Consider the following 21815-nt stretch of genomic DNA (forward strand, 5'->3'; position numbering starts at 1 on the left):
AAGGGTGAAGAGTTTAGAGGAGAGTGAATTCTCCACAATAGAGGAAGAAGAATTCTCAGTTATCCTCCAATTTAAGAAGAGCTACCCTTGCTAATTGCCCAGGCCCTCGGAACCTTGGGCATATTGGATAAGCAGTGAGAGGAGAAGAAAACCACAGGAGATCTCAAAATGGCAGATATGAGGAATCCCATAAGAACCTTCCCCTTACATTAGACTATCAAGGAGATAGTCACCTTGGAATGGGATTCCCTGGATTTCAACCCGAAAGTCAAAAAAGCTGTAAGTAAACTTTATCTGCTAAAAATGGAAGAGCAGAAAAAGCTGAAAATCCTATGAGTGGGTGTCCTGGTATCCATGGTCAATAGAAAAACTACTGTTCTTGTCAAAAGAATCACAATGTTTAAGGACACACAGAATCAGAAGATCAAGCCCTTGCTTCAACAGTCCTTTAAAGTCTTGGGCTTAACCCTGTAGATAGATGGGTGTAGTGGCTATCTTGATAGAACATGCCTGTGTCTGGACCCAGCAGCTTCAGAGCAGAGCTCTGCAGCTATCTGCTGCAGAACTTGAGCAGATGACATAACTAGGACATGGTCTTCCTTCCTGGTGGACGTTTCTTATCTCATTCTGGCCTCTGCATGGAATATGGCCATGCACCTACTCTGGTTGAAGAACTGGACGGCTGATTTGAATTCCAAGGCACATGTCTTCAAGCTCCTGTTTAGGGAGGACCTGGAAAATCTTGTTAAGAATCTAGGAAAGTTTAAATCTCCTAAGCTTCCTGAAGCTAGGGGTTCTTCTCAAGCTTGTCCAGCTAAGAGTCACTTCTTGGATACTAAACTTATTGCCCTTCCTCTGTGACCCAGTGAAACTGCAGCTTTATTAGGAGTCAGTGCTTTCAGGAAGGCAGAAAAGGTTGTAAAGCCATAAACACAAGTGGGGCCAGTGGGGCTCGTAGCACCTAATGAAGGTCTGGGGACCCATTCTTTGGAAATTAAGATAGCGGAAGCCTTGCCTTCTTTTACTGGAGGTGGATCCAGATTATCTCGGACTGGTGAGTCTTGCACATCATAAAAGATGGATGCAGCTTGGAATTTTTCCATCCTATTTTAGATGCCTTTAAGTAATCTTCCTGCTACTACCTTCAAAAGAGGCTAGTTGTCCAGATCACCCTGGATCATCTCCAGCAGATAGGAGAAGTGGTCCCTCCCAGTACTGGAGTCAGAGTAGGGCCAATGAAGATTTTCTGTTTATTTTGTGGTCCCCATGAAGGAAGATACCTTTCAATCCATCTTGGACTTTAAACAAGTTCCCCTCTCTAAATCGTAATCTTACAATTGGTCATAGTGGTAGTTTCTGACATCCCTGGATTTGATGGAACATACCTCCATCATAAGGGACCATCAAGAGACCACTTCCAGTTCCATGCTCCACCAAGAACCTTCTCAAAGGTAATGGTACTAGTGGCAGCAGCTCTACACCAAGAAGGACTATTAATGCTAGGGATGTGAATCGTTTTTCAACGATTAAAATTATCATCCGATAATTTTAATATCGTCTTAAATCGTTATAGAACACAATACAATAGAAATTCTAACGATTTATCGTTAAAAATTGTTAAATTGTGTTAGTGCGCACTAACTCCCAGTTAGTGCGCACTAACTCCCGTTAGTGCGCACTAACAGAAAATGATACAAATTGACACTTTCCAGGTCAGTGAAGGTCAGTTAGGAATGAATATGTATTCCTATTGGCTGGCTGCCCTCTTATCTATTGATGTTACCAAGGTTCCCACTGAGGTGGTGGTTGGGGGGATGGGAAATGGAACTGGAAACTCACGAACACCAACAGAAAATAATACAAATTGTTGACACTTCCCAGGTCAGTAAAGGTCACTTAGGAATGAATATGTATTCCTATTGGCTGGCTGTGTTCTTATCTATTGATGTTACCAAGGTTCCCACTGAGGTAATGGTTGGGGGGATGTGAAATGGAAACAGTTGGAAGCTTGACAAAAAAAGTAATGTGATGATCATCACTCATGTGACTAGAACTTGTTTGCCACTAGCCTCACCAGTGACACTACTAGCCTAGTGTCACTGGTGAGGCTAGTGGCATTTTAGCAGAATTATAATTTATTTTTATTAGTACTGCAGCATTAATATATTCAAGCCTAGGTAGGCAGGCAGTGCACTACTCCAGCATTCACATCATTGCTTCCTGTGCATTGCATTATGTGCACACATTGACTCCAGCTTGGGGACAAGGCAGGTCTCCTTTCCTGCACACATTGACTCCAGCTTGGGGAAAAGGCAGGTCTCCTTTACAGCACATTGACTCCAGCTTGGGGACAAGGTAGATCTCCTTTACTGCACACACTGACTCCAGCTTGGGGACAAGGCAGGTCTCCTTTACTGCACACAATGACTCCAGCTGTGGAAAAGGCAAATCTCCTTTACTGCACACATTGACTCCAGCATGTGGAAAAGGCAGGTCTCCTTTACTGCACACATTGATTCCAGTTTGGGGAAAAGGCAGGTCACCTTTTCTGCACACACTGACTCCAGCCTGGGGATAAGACAGGTCTCCTTTACAGCACATTGACTCCAGCTTGGGGAAAAGGCAGGTCTCCTTTCCTGCACACATTGACTCCAGCTTGTGGACAAGGCAGATCTCCTTTACTGCACACACTGACTCCAGCTGGGGAAAAGGCAGGTCTCCTTTCCTGCACACATTGACTCCAGCTTGGGGAAAAGGCAGGTCTCCTTTACAGCTCATTGACTCCAGCTTGCGGAAAAGGCAGGTCTCCTTTACTGCACACATTGATTCCAGCTTGGGGATAAGGCAGGTCTCCTTTACTGCACACATTGACTCCAGCTTGTGGACAAGGCAGGTCTCCTTTACTGAACACATTGATTCCAGCTTGGGGAAAGGGCAGGTCACCTTTTATGCACACACTGACTCCAGCCTGGGGATAAAACAGGTCTCCTTTACAGCACATTGACTCCAGCTTGGGGAAAAGGCAGGTCTCCTTTCCTGCACACATTGACTCCAGCTTGTGGACAAGGCAGATCTCCTTTACTGCACACACTGACTCCAGCTGGGGAAAAGGCAGGTCTCCTTTCCTGCACACATTGACTCCAGCTTGGGGAAAAGGCAGGTCTCCTTTACTGCACACACTGACTCCAGCATGTGGAAAAGGCAGGTCTCCTTTACTCCACACACTGACTCCAGCTGGGGAAAAGGCAGGTCTCCTTTCCTGCACACATTGACTCCAGCTTGGGGAAAAGGCAGGTCTCCTTTACAGCACATTGACTCCAGCTTGGGGAAAAGGCAGGTCTCCTTTCCTGCACACATTGACTCCAGCTTGGGGAAAAGGCAGGTCTCCTTTCCTGCACACATTGACTCCAGCTGGTGGACAAGGCAGATCTCCTTTACTGCACACATTGACTCCAGCTGGGGAAAAGGCAGGTCTCCTTTCCTGCACACATTGACTCCAGCTTGGGGAAAAGGCAGGTCTCCTTTACAGCACATTGACTCCAGCTAGGGAAAAAGGCAGGTCTCCTTTACAGCACATTGACTCCAGCTTGGGGACAAGGTAAATCTCCTTTACTGCACACACTGACTCCAGCTTGGGGACAAGGCAGGTCTCCTTTACTGCACACACTGACTCCAGCTGTGGAAAAGGCAAATCTCCTTTACTGCACACATTGACTCCAGCATGTGGAAAAGGCAGGTCTCCTTTACTCCACACATTGACTCCAGCTTGTGGAAAAGGCAGGTCTCCTTTACTGCACACATTGATTCCAGCTTGGGGATAAGGCAGGTCTCCTTTACTGCACACATTGACTCCTTTGTGGACAAGGCAGGTCTCCTTTACTGCACACATTGATTACAGCTTGGGGAAAAGGCAGGTCTCCTTTACAGCACACTGACTCCAGCTTGGGGACAAGGCAGATCTCCTTTACTGCACCCATTGACTCCAGCTTGGGTACAAGGCAGGTCTCCTTTCCTGCACACATTGACTCCAGCTTGGGGAAAAGGCAGGTCTCCTTTACAGCACATTGACTCCAGCTTGGGGACAAGGTAGATCTCCTTTACTGCACACACTGACTCCAGCTTGGGGACAAGGCAGGGCTCCTTTACTGCACCCATTGACTCCAGCTTGGGTACAAGGCAGGTCTCCTTTCCTGCACACATTGACTCCAGCTTGGGGAAAAGGCAGGTCTCCTTTACAGCACATTGACTCCAGCTTGGGGACAAGGTAGATCTCCTTTACTGCACACACTGACTCCAGCTGTGGAAAAGGCAAATCTCCTTTACTGCACACATTGACTCCAGCATGTGGAAAAGGCAGGTCTCCTTTACTGCACACATTGATTCCAGCTTGGGGAAAAGGCAGGTCACGTTTTCTGCACACACTGACTCCAGCCTGGGGATAAGACAGGTCTCCTTTACAGCACATTGACTCCAGCTTGGGGAAAAGGCAGGTCTCCTTTCCTGCACACATTGACTCCAGCTTGGGGAAAAGGCAGGTCTCCTTTCCTGCACTCATTGACTCCAGCTTGTGGACAAGGCAGATCTCCTTTACTGCACACACTGACTCCAGCTGGGGAAAAGGCAGGTCTCCTTTCCTGCACACATTGACTCCAGCTTGGTGAGGGGGAACAGCACTGAGCATGTGCGACTGGCTGGGACATGGGGGAGGGGAGGAGTGAGGGTCAGGCAGCTCCCCCCTGTCTTGAAGCCAGCCTCTCACTAGTAATGCAGGGAAGGAGCTGTTTCAGCCTCACCATCCTCCCCCCCCCTCACCCACACACCATTCACTGGCTGGGACATGGGGGAGGGGAGGAGTGAGGGTCAGGAAGCTCCCCCCTGTCTGTGAAGCCAGCCTCTCACTAGTAATGCAGGCGGGATAGGGCACTGCATGCAGGAAGATCACAACACCCCTGGTGTCAGGGTTAGGGCACTGTGTGCAGGAAGATCACAACACTCCTGGTATTAATAGGATAGGGCACTGTGTGCAGGAAGATCACAACACCCCTGGTGTCAGGGTTAGGGCACTGTGTGCAGGAAGATCACAACACTCCTGGTATTAATAGGGATAGGGCACTGTGTGCAGGAAGATCACAACACTCCTGGTATTAATAGGGATAGGGCACTGTGTGCAGGAAGATCACAACACCCCTGGTGTCAGGGTTAGGGCACTGTGTGCAGGAAGATCACAACACTCCTGGTATTAATAGGGATAGGGCACTGTGTGCAGGAAGATCACAACACTCCTGGTATTAATAGGGATAGGGCACTGTGTGCAGGAAGATCACAACACTCCTGGTATTAATAGGGATAGGGCACTGTGTACATGAAGATCACAACACCCCTGGTGCCAGGGTTAGGGCACTGTGTGCAGGAAGATCACAACACTCCTGGTATTAATAGGGATAGGGCACTGTGTACATGAAGATCACAACACCCCTGGTGCCAGGGTTAGGGCACTGTGTGCAGGAAGATCACAACACCCCTGGTGTCAGGGTTAGGGCACTGTGTGCAGGAAGATCACAACACCCCTGGTGCCAGGGTTAGGGCACTGTGTGCAGGAAGATCACAACACCCCTGGTATCAGGGTTAGGGCACTGTGTGCAGGAAGATCACAACACCCCTGGTATCAGGGTTAGGGCACAAGTTCTAGTCACATTGACTGATCACATTACTTTTTTTGTCAAGCTACCAACTGTTTCCATTTCCCATCCCCCATATACTGTCAGTGGGAACCTTGGTAACATGAATAAATAAGAGGGCAGCCATAGGAATACATATTCATTCCTAAACTGACCTTAACTGACCTGAAAAGTGTCAAATTGTATCATTTTCAGTTAGTGCGCACTAATCGGAAAAAACGATTTTTAACGATTTTTTAACTAAAAAATCGTGCCAAACACGATTTTCTTCTCCTGACAAACGATTTCGATCGTTAAGACGATAGGGCACACGATTCACATCCCTAATTAATGCATCTGTATCTAGATGATTGGTTAATCCAGGTATATGCAGTGACAGAAAGCCAAATTTCTACTACCAAAGTGATTCATTTGTTACAAAGCTGGGCTGATTGATAAAATATGCCAAGAGAAAACTGGAACTCACCCAGACCTTGAAGTACCCAGGAGCCCAGTTTGACATGAAAGAGGGTTGAGTGTGCATGAAAGTAGAAATAATTTAGAAGCCTAAGAGCCAATTACACAGTCTGATATTAGCACAAAGCCTGGGACTTACTTACAATTACTGGGTTCAATGATGGCAGCCCCAGACCTGGTACCATGGGCAAGAGCTCGTATGCAACCCTTGAATAGATCCCTCCTGTCACAGTGTTCCCTCAAGGCACAAATCTAGTCTACAAGGCGTCCTGTTCCAGAAAAGACCAGGTCCATCCTAGCCTGGTGGCTAGTACCGTAGAAGCTGAAGATGGGGGTGGATTTAGAGACCATCTTGGATAACATACAACTGATGCCATTCTATCTGGCTGGAGATCATATTTTTGGGACTGAGTAACTCCGGAAGCATGAAGCATTCTGGAATCCAAATAGTCCATCAGTTAGAAATGAGAGCCAAAAGAAACGTCTTGCAGGAGTTTGCCCAGTGGTGCAGGGACAGGCCTTACAAATTCTCTTAAACAGCGTAAGGAGGGCAGTCCTTGCTGGTGTCAGGGGGTTAGCCCTCCGGCCATTCCGAAAGCCCTTTCAGACTGACACATGGTGGTATGGATCCCTGTGCGGTAAGGTAACCAAAGTGCCACACAGGAAGATCCGGTGTTTCCCTTGACCATGGACAGAAAGAGTCTAAAACCAAGCACTAAGTGGAACAGGAAGAAAGCAACAGAGTCCAGCAGAAGATCCAAGGTCAAGGCAGGTGGCAGGCAGATGAAATCCAACACAGTCCAGGGTCAAAGCAGGCAGAATCCAAAATAGTTCGAGATCAAAACAAGCAGCAAGCAGGCAGAATCCAGAATGATCTGAGGTCAAGACAGGCAGTGTCCAGAGCCAGGCATACAGTGAGCAAGGCAGTGACCAAGAACAAGCCAAGGAATCTATTGCTCAAGCAAGGAGGCCAGGTCCAGGCAGGATATATAGTCTTGAGCATGTGACATCATCATTAGGGTGTCTACCTGACTATCCCGCCAAAGTTCACAGAATTGTGCGCACAGATGTGCACACGCCCCTAAGCATTTCTCTGCCGGGTCTTGGTTATACACGTCAATGTGCCCAATGACAGCTCTCTGCCGTGCGGTGAACATCCGATTGTTATGGTTATGAGGTGTTGGAGTGGATTCTTGGGTACTGCAGTGTTGGCCACTCCCACGGGGAGGAGCCCCGTGAGGAAGTGCAGTACCAGGCTAGACTCTTTGCATGCAAACACAGAGAGAGAGTTTTTATTGTACAGCACAGTGGCATTGCCCAGGAAGCGGACAGCAGTGAAGGTAGCTCCGGCAGTAGGAGTCCATGGATCCTCAGCAGAGAGGACCCATCTCTCACAGAGAGTTGGTGGAGACAGCGCGGTGAACAGGAACAGGTCCCGAATGTAGAGCGCTGAAGCTGTAGGTGAGATAGACTGATAGGTTAGTATAGCAGCAATGAAGACACATCAGACAGGATTCATGGCAGGCAGGAAAAGGGCCGGGCACTCCCGTGGGTCCCCTTTTTATTGTACATACATTCAAAAGCATACTATGTGTCATCACATCATTGGCTCCTCTCCACATAGCAACAGACGTATCACTACACTATTGGCTTGGCTCAGGGGGTGTGTATGGATCATTTCATTGGCTGCTGAATCCTATACCTCCTGTCTTTATCCTGCCTCTGACTAGGGACAACTAGCCCTTCTTTCAGGCAATCAGGGTTAATTATAAGCTAGAGAAATACATGACAGTCAGGTATCCTCTCCTAGGCAGAGAGGTTTAGGCACAAGTGTTTGCTTCATTTAGTGCAAAGGCCAGGGAGAAGGGAAGTTAGTGTTAAACCCTGACATGGCCAGCCGGCAAAGCTCATAATTCCCACAGGTTAGTACTCACTGAAGCAGAAGCTCTATCTTTGGAATTCCTGGCAGGCAAAAGTTGTAGAGTGGCAGGCACCAGGTTTGGGAGAGCAGGCCCTCGAGGAGCGAGTACCTGGTATCCCAGGATAGGCACCTGAAAGAAAGTAGAAGGGCCCCCGAGGTGTGGGTACCCAAGTTAGTAGAATTACCCGAAGGGCGAAGAGAGCTTCCTGTGGCAGCAGGGAAGCGGCAGAGCAACTTAGACCGGAGCTAATCCAATCCTTGCTAACTCAGTTTGTAAGCAAACGAAGGGCAGGCTAAATAGCAGGATGTGCTGACGTCACTCGGAGGGGACGCTCCCGAGGTTCCCGCCATGACGTGGATAAAGATGTGGGTGGCGTGCGCGCCTTAGGAGGCCCTCAGTAAAAACATGGCGAACGCCGTCACCATTGCCGATCCGGGGACACCAGGGAGAGCGGCATGAAGATGCAGTGGCAGCCAACTTCCCAAGGCTTGAGGAGAGAGAAGGAAGAAAGGTGAGGCACAAAGGTCGAAGCCATCTGAGACCGACGGACGCAACACCGATGTCGGGAAGTCTGTGAAGGTGGCTGAATTCTAATAGTGTCTCTCCCCAATCTTCTAAGTGAGGGCTTGGTGGGAAATAGGCGATGAAAATACCAGATTAACTGAGGAGCCTGTAGATTGGAGGCTGATTCCCAGGAGTTCTCCTTGGGACCATAGCCTTTCCAGGCTATGAGATACTGGAGTTTCTTTCATATCCTTCTTTGGCAACCTCAAACTGAGTATCCTCCTGTTTCATGATATCCGCAGGTTGATTGGGGATCTAGATGGCCAGGACAAAATGGCAGGCTTTGAAACGGACATGAAGTGTGGGCAGTAATTTTATTTTATAAGCCACAATCCCAACCTGGCGTACCACTGGTAAAAGACCTATAAAGTGAGAGTTAAATTTAAGCGAGGGCATGCAAAGTCTTAAATTCCTGGTACTTAACCAACAGAAATCCCCAGGTCATAACTGAGGTGCTGGCCATCGTTTTTTGTCCGCTTGGATCTTGCCCCAGATAGCAGCTTGTTCTAATAGTCGATTAATTAATTGCCACAAATTGATTATTTCCTGACCCTTCAGGTTGGTGGCAGGGCATGTTACAGAAGTAGCTAATGGTATGGGTATCCGAGGGTGCCTGCCATAGACTAGGAAAAATAGAGAGGATCCAGTAGCTTTAAAGACATAATCTTTATAGCAGGCCTCTGCCCAGGGAAGGAGGAAGGCCCAGTTGTCTTGGCATTTGTTGATGTAGGACCGAAGGAAACCTTTTAGAGATTAATTAGTCTGTTAGATCTGTCTGTTGGATTGGGGGTGGTAGGCAGATGAAAAATCCAGTGTAATTCCAAATTGTTTGCATAACAACCACCAGTAACATGCAGTAAATGGAACCCCATGATCAGAAAGGATGTGACGGGGAAGTCTGTGAAGGCAGAAGATGTGTTGAATGAATAATTCAGCCAACTCCAGAGCAGAGGGTAAACCAGGAGGCACAAAGTGGGCCATCCTTGAAAATTGGTCCACAAATACCCATATCATGGTGTTGCCAGCAGAAGGTGGAAGATCGGTGATAAAATCCATTGCTAGATGTGTCCAGGGCTCCGTAGGTGCAGTTAAACGATGGAGCAAGCCAGAAGTCGAGCTCGGGATCTCTTATTCGCCGCACACACTAGGCACATAGATTCTACTTATCTTTTTTTTACGTTGTTACGTACCTGGAACTACCAATAATACCAGGTGGTCAGTTCTAATGTCCTCTTAGTCCCTTGTTGTCCAGCCAACTGTGAGTTATGGGCCCATTTTAGCACTATAGTCAGCAAGGGACTAGCAGAAGGTGGAAGATGGTGGACTTGATCTAGGTTTCCAAAATCAGATCCTCCCGCTTCCACAGTAGGGAACCCCACTTGAGAGGGGCTCCTCCCAATAGAAATAATATGAGGGTTACTCAGGCTTTGCCGATAGGGAAGAGGGCTGCCTGTTGGATGAAGTGCATACGATACTGATTGATAAACCCTTAACATTCACGTGGGTCATTATGCTACCTCAGCAGAGGAGGGAGTCGAGGAAGCATCAGAGTGGGGGATGCTGGGGCCGATGATGGAGGTGCTAAGGCTGATGCCGTTTGTGGAGAAAGTAGTTACATCCAGACCACCAGGCTTTCCAAAACTCCTGTGATCTGGTCCAGTACATTCTGTTGCTGCTGAATTCATTGTGCCATACCAGGAATAGCGTAGCATGAGTTCAGCTCTGCTGGGTCCATGGCCTTAGCAAACTGTAAGGAGAGCAGCCCTTGCTAGTGTCAGGGGGTAGCCTTCTGGCCATTCCGTAAGCCTTTTGGCTTGACTGTAGTCGGTGTGGACCTCTGTGTGGTAAGGTAACCAAAGTGCCACACAGGAAGACCCGGGCGTCTACCTTGACCATAGGCAAAGAGAGTCCATGTCCAAGCACTGAATAGAACAGGAAGAAAGCTACAGAGTCTGACAGACAATCCAGGGTCAAGGCAGATGATAGAAAGACAAAATCCAACACAATTCGGGGTCGAAGCAGCAGCAAGCAGGCAGAATCCTGAAAAGTCCAAGGTGGTAAGAACAAATCATGGATCTGATTGCCACCAGGAGGAATGCCAAAATGGAAAGATTTTTCAGCTGCAGGAAAGAAAAGAGCTCAGCAAATCTGGACGCATTAATGCAACCATGGCCTTGTCACGGTCTATATGTCTTCCCTCCATGGCCTCTCAAAAAATATCCGGGCATCAGAACCTGGAGATATTGGTGGCACTCGATTGGCCCAGGTGCCCATGGTAAGCAGACCTTATGTGAATCAAAGAAGGGGTACCTCAGTGGCTTCCTCAGGCCAGGAGTCTTCTGAAACAGGGACCAGTAGTACTTGAGGATCCAATTCCATTTGTCTTATGGTCTGGCCTTTTAGAGGGCTCGTGTCACTAAGAAAGACTTTTCCATCAGGGTGGTGACCACACTTTTTCAAGACCAGGAAAAATCAATTTCCCTAGGTTACATTAGGGTATAGAGAGTATTTAAACATGGTGTACCGAAAGATTGATATCCCCTTCTAAATCATCAGTTGTGTTGATTTTGATCTTCTTGCAAGAGGGCCTGGAGAAAAGATGCTAAATTCTCAAGGTTCAAGTCATGGCTGTCACCTGCTATAACAGATGTTTTCAAGCTATATTCCTGTTGGCTCATCCGGATGTTTCGCATTCCTAAGAGGTGTAAAACACATCCATCCTCCCAAGAGGGAATTAGTACCCTCTTGAATTCATAATTTGGTTTTAAGATCCTTGAATATTCCTCCATTCAAGACTCTCAAAGGAGCATAGATAAAGGATCTGACTCTTAAAACAGTCTTCTGGGGGAGGGGGGAGGACGTTATATGGCTGTTTGGATGGGCACTCTCCACGTTGATGGCAAGAGGAAAAAAGGGGAATTGGATTCAGACAGCAACCAACACAGGCTCTGACCTTTATGGACTGGGGTACTGAAATGCAGACATAAGGGAAAAAGCACAGGATTGTTTCTATGGCTCAGTCCAAAAGCAAAGCAAGTCAAGCAGCATTGTCTGAATTTTCAAGAAGGCTCCTCACCCAGTAAAATGTTGCTAGCAGTAATTTTTTTATGAGTTTGACAGTTACTTGGTCTTTGATTGTAAATATTACTACTCTTATCATAAGACTTGAGAGTAACTGCATGGACTACTCTTAAGAGAAACTTGGACAGCGCAACAGATATTACCATAAGAAGCTCGCTGGGCAGACTGGATGGACCATTTGGTACTTTTCTGCCATCATTACTATGTTACTTTCTTTTTTCCTACGCTATAATGGTTAAACACCTGGAAGCCTGCTGGATCTGCATGTTTTGATTCAGAGGTTATTATTATTATTATTATTTATTGTTTTTGTTATACCGAGTTTCATGACAGGCATCACATCAACCCGGTTTACAATTAACAGAGTGTGTAAAGCATAACATAACTTAAAACAATGTTCTCAATAAGAACCTTGAACTTTAAATACAGTGAATAAATACAGTGAATCAAATAAAGGATGTGAGAAAGTTACAAAAAATAAGGGAAATCAACTTGGAACTGGAAAAGGGGAGAGATTGTACAGAGCAATATTTACATTTTGGCCTATTAATGTAATAGAGTAGCAAAGTGATTAAATAAGAATATGTGAGTAACTGTGGCGGTACATCACTATGAGACGGTACATAAATAACCGGATGCATAAATACGATAATGGTATGATAAAAGCTCAGAAGGTATTGATGAGTGTCAATTTAAGGTTGGTTCATTTGTATTAGGTCCAGTTATAGAATAAGAGTTTGTGCTATTTAATGGAGGTTTTATTCAATGCTTGGAAATGCTTTTTTGAAAAGCCAGGTTTTTAGTCTTTTCCTAAATGTTAGAGAGCATGGCTCCTGTCTCAAATCAGGTGGGATAGAGTTCCAGAGAGATGGACCTGCTGAAGAGAAGGCTCTAAGACTCAATGATTTATGTTGGTAGGTTTTGGCCTTTGGAATTTGGAGTGACTCTTTGTAGTATTCCCTGATGGGTCTGGCGGAAGTGTATTTTTTAAGAGGTATTTGTAGGTCGAGGTGCGTGTTTTGGTTGATAGTTTTGTATATGATGTTGATGGTTTTGTACATGATTCTATAGTGGATCGGTAGCCAGTGGAGGTTTTTGAGGATAGGTGAGATGTGGTCCATTTTCCTGGAGTTTGTAAGGACTCTGGCTGCAGAGTTCTGAACCATTTGTAGCGGTTTGGTATAGGAAGCTGGGAGGCCTAGTAGTAATGAGTTGCAATAATCTAATTTGGAAAAGATTATTGCTTGTAGTATTGTTCTAAAGTCCTGGGCGTGGAAAAGTGGTTTGATTCTTTTCAGAATATGTAATTTGTAGAAGCAGTCCTTGGTGGTTTGGTTAATGAATGGTTTGAGGTTGAGTCGATTGTCCAGGATGGCTCCTAAATCTCTTACGTGGGCTGTTTGAAGGAGTGTGGGTGGTTTTGGGAGTGTATTATTGTTTTCCGGTGATATGAGCAGGAATTCTGTTTTAGAAGCATTAAGTACAAGGTTTAGACTGGTGAGGAGGAGTTTAATTTCTGATAAGCAACTGTCCCAATATTCCATTGTTTTTGATATAGATTCTTCTATGGGGATCACGATCTGTACATCGTCAGCGAAAAGGAAGTGTTTCAGGCTTAGTTTTGTAAGAAGTTGACATAGTGGTAGGAGGTAGACATTGAATAGTGTGGGTGAAAGTGATGAACCCTGCAGCACCCCTCTATTGGAATGGTGGTATTGGGATTCTTTATTGTGAATTTTGACTCTATATCCTCTATTTTCTAGAAATGTTTTGAACCAGTTAAGTGTGGCACCTGTTAAACCAATGTTTGCCAGCTGTTTTAGAAGGAGGGCGTGGTTGACGGTGTCGAAGGCCGCCGAAAAGTCAAGAAGAATTAGTAAATATGCTTGGCCTTTATCAATTCCAGTAAGGAGGAAGTCCGTGAGTGAGAGTAGTAGCGTTTCAGTGCTTGCGGCTTTGCGAAAACCATATTGGTTAGGGGACAGAATACTGTGGTCCTCTAGGTAGTTGGATAGTTGGGTGTTTACCAATTTTTCCATGATTTTCGCTATGAATGGGAGGTTGGAAATAGGGCGGAAGTTGTTGGGATCACATGCATTTAGATTTGGTTTTTTTAACAGTGGCTTGATTGAGGCAGTTTTTAGGTCTTCCGGGTAAATACCATGTGATAGAGAGCAGTTTATGATATCTGCTAGGGTTTTTGCTATTGTGTCCGGGATGAGAAGGAGCATTTTAGAAGGGATTTGATCAAATGGGTGAGATGATGGTTTCATTCTTTTTAACACCGTTTGTATCTCTGTGATTGTGATGGGTTCGAAGTCAATAAGCTGTATCTCTTTGTTTTGGGGAAAGTATGTGTTATCTGGAGAAGTGGTGTTTGGAGTCAGCTGATTAAGGAGATCCGATATTTTTTTGTTGAAATGAAGAGCCAGTTCGTCTGCTTTAGTCTGGGCTTGTTCGGGTGGGATATCTGGAGAGATCAGTTTAGTGAGGCTTGAAACGAAAGCGAATAAAGCCTTTGAGTCAAAGCTGAGGTGATGAATCTTCCGGGCATAGTAGTCTCTTTTGGTTTTCAACGTGGTACTTTTGTATAGATGGAGTGATCGTTTGTAGTCAGAGAGTGAGGCCGGTGAAGGGGCTTTACGCCATTTTCTTTCTTTTTGCCGAAGTAGTTGTTTGAGCTTTCGTAGTTGATCGTTAAACCAGGGTTGTCGTTTGGATGCATTGGAAGACCTTGTTTTGGTTGTCAGTGGGCAGAGAGTGTTTGCAATAGAGTTAGTTATTTTGGACCAAGATTGGAGGGCAGAGTTGGGTGTAGATACATCAATGAGTGGTAGATCAGAGGTTAGAAGTTTGCTGAGGTGTTCTGAGGAGCAAGGTTTTCTGTATTGGAAAGAGGGTCTTGAGTTGAGGTTGGAGTCTGATCGAGGTATAGAAAAGCTGGTGAAGATTAGAGAGTGATCTGACCATGGGACTTTTTTACAATTTGGTTGTTTTGTGAGAGAAATACTGGTGTTTGTAAAGAGGAGATCGAGCGTGTGGCCTGCTTTGTGAGTGGGTTTGTTGATTTGTTGACTGAAACCCATCGCTGACAGTGAGGTGAGGAAAGCTTCACAGTTTGTTGAGAGGGGGACTTTGTCAACATGTAAGTTAAAGTCGCCCAGGATTATAGCAGGGGAGTCAAGATTAAGATGTAAGGTTATGGTTTCAATAATAGGTGAGGGGTCTGACTCTAGTAAGCCTGGAGGGGCATAGACTAGAAGGATTTGGAGATGTTCTGATTTGAACAATCCTAGTTCTAGTTTGGTAGTTGTACTGATTGGGTGGTGTGTGAACCTTAAGGATTTTTTTGCAGCGAGGAAGATACCCCCTCCTCTTTTTTTTTGTCTTGGGATGGAGAAGAAATCATAAGTCTGTGTTGGTAGTTGGTTGATAAGTGTGATGTCTGTGGATTTGAGCCATGTTTCTGTTATGGCGCAAAAATCTGGGGTTGAGTCCTGCAGTATGTCGTTGAGTATAAGAGTTTTGTTGGTGAGTGATTGGGCGTTGAATAGGATTATGGTAAATAGGGTGAGACCTAGGAACTGTGTTGTGGGGGAAATCATGATTGGGGTGAGTGATTTGTAGGTGCGTGGGCGGTAGTGCATTATTGTTGCTGGAGACTGGATGAGTGCTGCTGGAGGCTGGATGAGTGCTGATGGAGACTGAATGAGTGCTGCTGGCGACTGGATGAGTGCTGCTGGAGACTGGATGAGTGCTGATGGAGTGCTGCTGGAGACTGGATGAGTGCTGCTGGAGACTGGATGAGTGCTGCTGGAGACTGGATGAGACTGGATGAGTGCTGCTGGAGACTAAATGAGTGCTGCTGGAGACTGGATGAGTGCTGCTGGAGACTGGATGAGTGCTGCTGGAGACTGGATGAGACTGGATGTGTGCTGATGGAGACTAAATGAGTGCTGCTGGAGACTGGATGAGTGCTGCTGGAGTCTGGATGAGTGCTGCTGGAGTCTGGATGAGTGCTGCTGGAGTGCTGCTGGAGATTGAAATTGGTGGATGAGTGGTCGCTGAATGAATGGATAGGGGAGAGTAGCGGCCCTGGCTCTGGGACGCTTCAAGGAGCTAAGGGGCGCCCCTTAGGTCGCGCTCCTTCGGGCGCGCGACGCCGGGCGCGTGACACCTCCGAGATGCGCCTGAGTTTAAAGGGTGCAGTAGCCGCCCTCTGATAGGCCTGATGCCTGCTTAGGGGCGCGGCTCACTCACCACGTTGCGTCCTGCGTTTTGGTTTCGTTTTCGTTTTTTTTATTTTTTCCTTTGCCTCCGGTCTCTCCTGCACGGCTCAAAGTGGCTGGTGAGCAGGCTCTTGCCCCGGATGGGCCGCGCCGATCGCGCAAGCCTCGGCAGGTAGGAGGAAACGGTTGGGTGCGGGTGAGTGCCGGTCTGTGGGCCGCCGAAATGGACGCCGCCGAGATGCGCCTGAGTTTAAAGGGTGCAGTAGCCGCCCTCTGATAGGCCTGATGCCTGCTTAGGGGCGCGGCTCACTCACCACGTTGCGTCCTGCGTTTTGGTTTCGTTTTCGTTTTTTTTATTTTTTCCTTTGCCTCCGGTCTCTCCTGCACGGCTCAAAGTGGCTGGTGAGCAGGCTCTTGCCCCGGATGGGCCGCGCCGATCGCGCAAGCCTCGGCAGGTAGGAGGAAACGGTTGGGTGCGGGTGAGTGCCGGTCTGTGGGCCGCCGAAATGGACGCCGCCGAGATGCGCCTGAGTTTAAAGGGTGCAGTAGCCGCCCTCTGATAGGCCTGATGCCTGCTTAGGGGCGCGGCTCACTCACCACGTTGCGTCCTGCGTTTTGGTTTCGTTTTCGTTTTTTTTATTTTTTCCTTTGCCTCCGGTCTCTCCTGCACGGCTCAAAGTGGCTGGTGAGCAGGCTCTTGCCCCGGATGGGCCGCGCCGATCGCGCAAGCCTCGGCAGGTAGGAGGAAACGGTTGGGTGCGGGTGAGTGCCGGTCTGTGGGCCGCCGAATAGAGGTGTCAGCATCCTTCTAGTGGTGCTGTGCGGGAGGAGGCTACCTCAGAATTAGAAGTGTCTCTGAGCTCCAGCACTCAACATTCCCCCATTGCCGCTGATGACTCGGAGTGCGGCTGCTATTCCTGCAGAGGAAACATCAATGACACTGGACATGGAGGGAGCTGGAATTGAGTGGAATGGTTCAGTGTTTGTAACACCAGCGGCATTGCAGAAAATGGAGGCCTCTGAACATGTTTTGACCTTACAGACTGAGGAAATGACCATTTGTAGAGACAGTTGGAAGGTGATCTCCACATCACTCAGATCAGTTTGGACAGTTCCTCAATATTCTGGGTTCCACTGCCAGCAGTATTGACCCTCCCCCACTCCCATTTGAGTGTCCAACAACGATGGCTTCCTCTAGCTGTTAAGAAGGATGTTGCTCTAGGACATCTGGAGAGTTCTAGTTCTTTGAGGCATAGGACCTTTTGGTAGAGGATGACTATCCCATCTCGAGAACAGCGATGCCTACATTTATAAAAGAAAGAATAGTCAGGGGCAAAAAAGTCATGGTCAATATTCAGCCACTGAGCGGCTAGGTGAGTTAGCCAGATACACTTCTCTGGCTAACTTAACCAGGATATTCTGCGATGTGGCAGCTCTGCTGAATATACCCACTATCTTAAAGTATATCCAGCTAACTTTAGACCAGCCCTACAGCATGGCCAAAGTTAGCCAGATTGATTAACCAGCTAACTCTGGATGTTGGAGGAAGCCAGTTAACTTATCCAGCTAACTCTGCTGCTCCCTGGACTACCTCTTACCCGCCCTCAGCTTATCTGGCTATATTTTAGCCAGGTAACTCATTATCCGGCTAGAATATAGCCGGATAAGATTTTTAACATTGCGGTTTAGCCATTTAGACGGTTAACTGTTCAGTTTTCCATCTAATTGGTGTTTGAATATCACCTTCACCATTTTTAAGCCTGATTTCCGTAAAAAAAAAAATGAAGTTTGCATGAGATGATAAAGTCTTTGATATAATTATATTTGTAACTTAGGCCTGGATTTATCAAAAATGCACTAAATATCGCATGCGATAGGAAAAGGGGCGTGTTTTATGGTAATAGGCTGTTTATCGCAAAGTGTGCTATCTTAGCGCTTTGCTTAGGTATTAGCGCAAACTGCGATAACCTTTTCGCACTTTGCAATAAGTGCCAGAATTGTTGTATTTCCTACCTACAACCATTGGGTGAGGGGGAGAGAGAGAGAAAGAAAGTGCCTAGCTATAAGGCCCTCATACTAGGTAGGTATTTTTACCTCTGTATGAGGCCCACCTAGCTACTTGAGGTAAGGTTTAGGTATTAGTGTAGGAATTAGGGGCCACTTTGACATTCAGAGTGTGACGTACGAACAGAACAGTGCACTCTTGTGAAGATTTGATGACCTCTGGAGTGAAGAAACTCACCCAAAGATGAGATTTGTGCAATGTTCTCTCAACCTAGCTTGATGTTACCCAGGTTGAGAGTCCATCAAGTTAGATTGAGAGAACATCATCTTTAGGTGAGTTTATCTCTCTCTCTCTCCCCCCCCGTGGTGCTAGGCTAGGTTCTCTCTCCCCTAGCAGTTTAAAATACTGTGAAAACATCGTTAAAGCTGTGCAATATGGCTTTATCTATCTATTTATTTATTTATTATTTATTTATTGCTCCTCCTTTAATAATAGAGACTGGGCACAACTATGTCAAGGATTTTTCTTTTGAGAAATTGTTTTTATTTAATTATATTATTAGTGATATGATGTGCATTCTTATGATTCATTTGGTAACTCTTTGTAAATCTTAAAAGCAGCAAAAAAAAGAAAGTTTTCCCAGAAGCAATTTGCTCTGCAAGATGAATTACGGAATTGCAGGTTTTATTCTGTAGGGAACTCTTTCTGAAGTTTCGAGAAGAGGTGTTATCTGTTTGGTTCCATCCTTTCTACCCAAGGTAGTATTGCAGTTCCATCTCAATCAGACAGTTTCCTCACCTCCTTCAAGAAGGAATCCTCCTCAGCAGGCTATGAGGAGCTTTACTAGTTAGACATTCACAGAGGCCTGCAATATCTGAAGATGACTAATCCCTTTAGAAGGTCAGACCATTTATTTGTCCTTTTCAGTGGCCAACAGAAAGATGAGGCAACCTCTAAACCTTCACTAATTCATTGGAAAAGGAAGTGATTGACTCGGCATATATATCTAAGGGTTTACTGCTTCCCAGAGGTCTTCAGGCACATTTGACTAGGGCACCTGCCTTATCATGGGCAGAACTTCATTTGGTGTTCCTGATGGAAATCTGCAAGGCAGCTGCTTGGGCATCTTTGCATTTTTCACAGAGTATTATTGTCTGGATGTTTGGGCCAGAGAGGATACTGCATTTGGCTCTGGCATATTGAGGGCAGGGCTGGCAATATCCCACAAAATCTAAAGGATAGCTTTTTTTATATCCCAAGTGTTTGTACTAATTTAGATGTGTGAAGAGGAAGAAGAAATATAGTTTTACCTGCTAACTTCCTTTCCTTGAGTCCTGCCAGACCACTTCAGGACCCTCCCAGATTGAGTATTCATGTAGTTGGTTTCCCAAGGTTAAGAAGATTCAGTGATGGCTTTCCACCCTGGAAGCCTCCTGATTAAGGAAGGAATAAGGAGGAGTTATGTGTTTAGCTTGTTACAAAGAATACTAGCAGGCTGATGTCAGTATGGGGCCTATATAGGGTGATGTCAGCAAACTAGTTTATTTCTATCTCCAACTGCTGGTGGGGGAACATAAACCCAGGTGTCTGGACTGATCTGGCATGATATGGTTTATTGATCATTTGGAATGTAGATAAGACCAACAACTGATTTGTATAAATACTGCCACAAAGAAGACTAAATTCAAATCTTCTCAGTAATAACATGTTATGACCCTGCCTCTTTTCCTACAGTAGCTATTGGTAGTGCTTTAGTTAGTTAAACAAGAATCAAAAACAAGTGCAGCTAAGACCCTTTTAGCCCATATTTTTTTGGAGCCTAATTGTATCAATCACATGACAAAATTTTACAACCCATCATTTGTCAAAATGAGGGACGTTGACCCATGCTGAGATTTAAAAAAATATATATATTTGAGGCTTTTACATGTTTTATGTTTATTTTAGGTACCCTGTCAACCACTGGTCATTCTACCAACTATGTGATTGCAGTAGAAATTCCCAGCACGCAACCACAGAAACACTGGATCAAACGGGGTGTGGCACTGATCTGTGCCCTGGACTATTAATGTTTGAGAGTTCACTATGTGTCACAACCTGTCTCCCAACCCTCAATAGTAAACATCTTCCTGTTCTATCACTGATCCAAATACTACTTATTTTGTACTTGTCCACCAGCCCTCAGCCTCCTCAACCTCCTATGTGAATAAGTCTTGTCTCCACCTTAGTCATTGTTACTTCTTGGCCTCAATTAAGATTTCAATGATATGCGTCACAGCAGTGATCTTCAACTCTGGTTGGTTAATGAGCTACATCAGAAGTGAGCTAAGTCTCATCTTCCTTTGTTTTAATGTTAATATATAAATATTTATTCCTTTTCGTGCCCAGCTTTATATTTGTAAGGTTGAGCCTCACATTGGGTATTATAATTTTAAGATTACAGATGCAGGCTCTGTCATACTGATGCAAGGTGATTCCTATTAACTCCATAAGGTTTAAACATATGGTGAAAGTTGTTTCATCTAGTCTTTTCTGTACTGTGCATAATTACTAGCCCTAGCTGTGTCTAATATCTTCCTATTAAAACATCTGGTGCCATCTCCCTAAGATGAAGTATACAAAGTGCTTTATGTCACCACCACAAAGCAAATCAGTGCCATGACACTAAGGTTAAGCATGAATGATATACTGGTGATACTTCTGTAAGGTTAGACACAGAAGATATCTCATGCCAACTGCATCAGTGTTATCTATTATATATAGGGTCCACAAGTGCCACCATGTAAAGATTAAGCATACAGCTGAATGTTTGTTCAGAAATTAGTGTCACACTTTTGCCATGTCTTTCTGATCACCAAAAATAATGATGTAGGCTTGAGTGAGTATTGCTATGTTTGAAATTTCTCAAAGATTAAAGCATTTTTAAGAGGCTGTTATTCCAAAGATCTAAGTACCTAATTTAAAGAGTTTGGTGCCTATATCTTACCAATGACAGCGTGCCCCTGCTCAGCACATAAGTTTATACTACTGTTTTCACTAGCTTTCTAAATGTAGATGCCTAAAAAGTGAGCAGGGTTGTAGGGGAAGATCAGGGGAAGTAAGTAAGGAGCCTGATACTGCTTTCCAGCTCTAGGCAGCTAATTTATAGGGATCTAAATGTAGGCAAATAAATAGCCTACATTTAGGTACTTCAGTTTTAGGGAAGTTTTCAGTCATAAACTTTGGCACGCAAGTCTGGTTGAACATTCACCAAACTTTAGTCACCTAAAACTGAGAAGTAGATCAAGCGCTTACCTTTCTTTCGATAACAGACATGAGATCCAATGATTTGGAAAAGAGTAAGGACAGGTGATGTAAATGTTTATAGAAAAATACTGTATTTTCTTATCTCTGTAATTTGTTCTCTTTAGGTCATTTATTAACATTCATTCCTGCTATACTCCAGCACTGTAAGGCAAGAATTTCACACATTGTATTCAAATAGTAGTAATAAAATATATTTACTGTGCATTCTACTCTCATTTCAAGTGCAAATAGCAGAACAGAAGCCTCCAGGCAATGGAGGTGGTGATTTCCTTTTAGCCTTAAAGGTGGTTAATGAGAACACTGTCCACAGAAACTTTTCAAGGATTACAATTCAATATGTTTAGGCCAGGCTGGGTGTTTGCTAGAAGTAGGGCTTTTTTATAGCCTAGTTTCCTACAGTGAAACTGGCCTTGTAAGATCTTTACCATTTCACTACCCTGTAATTTTCCAGACCAGCCACCTCTCACTGTTTCAAGGCTGATTTCCAAAAGAGGGTACTTTTGGTACATTTTAAGTTTTTATTAAATTCATATCATAATGAAATTAACACACTATCGGGCCAATTCAGTAAAGT

The 21815-nt window shown here is 45.4% G+C and overlaps 1 protein-coding gene across 2 annotated transcripts in view; it reads left to right on the forward strand.

Moving 5' to 3' along the window:
- Positions 1-21443, forward strand: part of DNAH1 (dynein axonemal heavy chain 1) — a 1058897-nt gene extending 1037454 nt beyond the window's left edge. For both annotated transcript variants that reach the window (XM_029599497.1, XM_029599496.1), the window contains exon 78: positions 19883-21443. In XM_029599497.1, the coding sequence (XP_029455357.1) occupies positions 19883-20004 (122 nt within the window). In that variant the 3' untranslated portion in view covers positions 20005-21443. The remainder of the gene's footprint in view (positions 1-19882) is intronic.
- The last annotated feature ends 372 nt before the right edge of the window (positions 21444-21815 follow it).

This window comes from Rhinatrema bivittatum, chromosome 4 (genome assembly GCF_901001135.1).
Source record: "Rhinatrema bivittatum chromosome 4, aRhiBiv1.1, whole genome shotgun sequence".
Taxonomy (NCBI): domain Eukaryota; kingdom Metazoa; phylum Chordata; class Amphibia; order Gymnophiona; family Rhinatrematidae; genus Rhinatrema; species Rhinatrema bivittatum.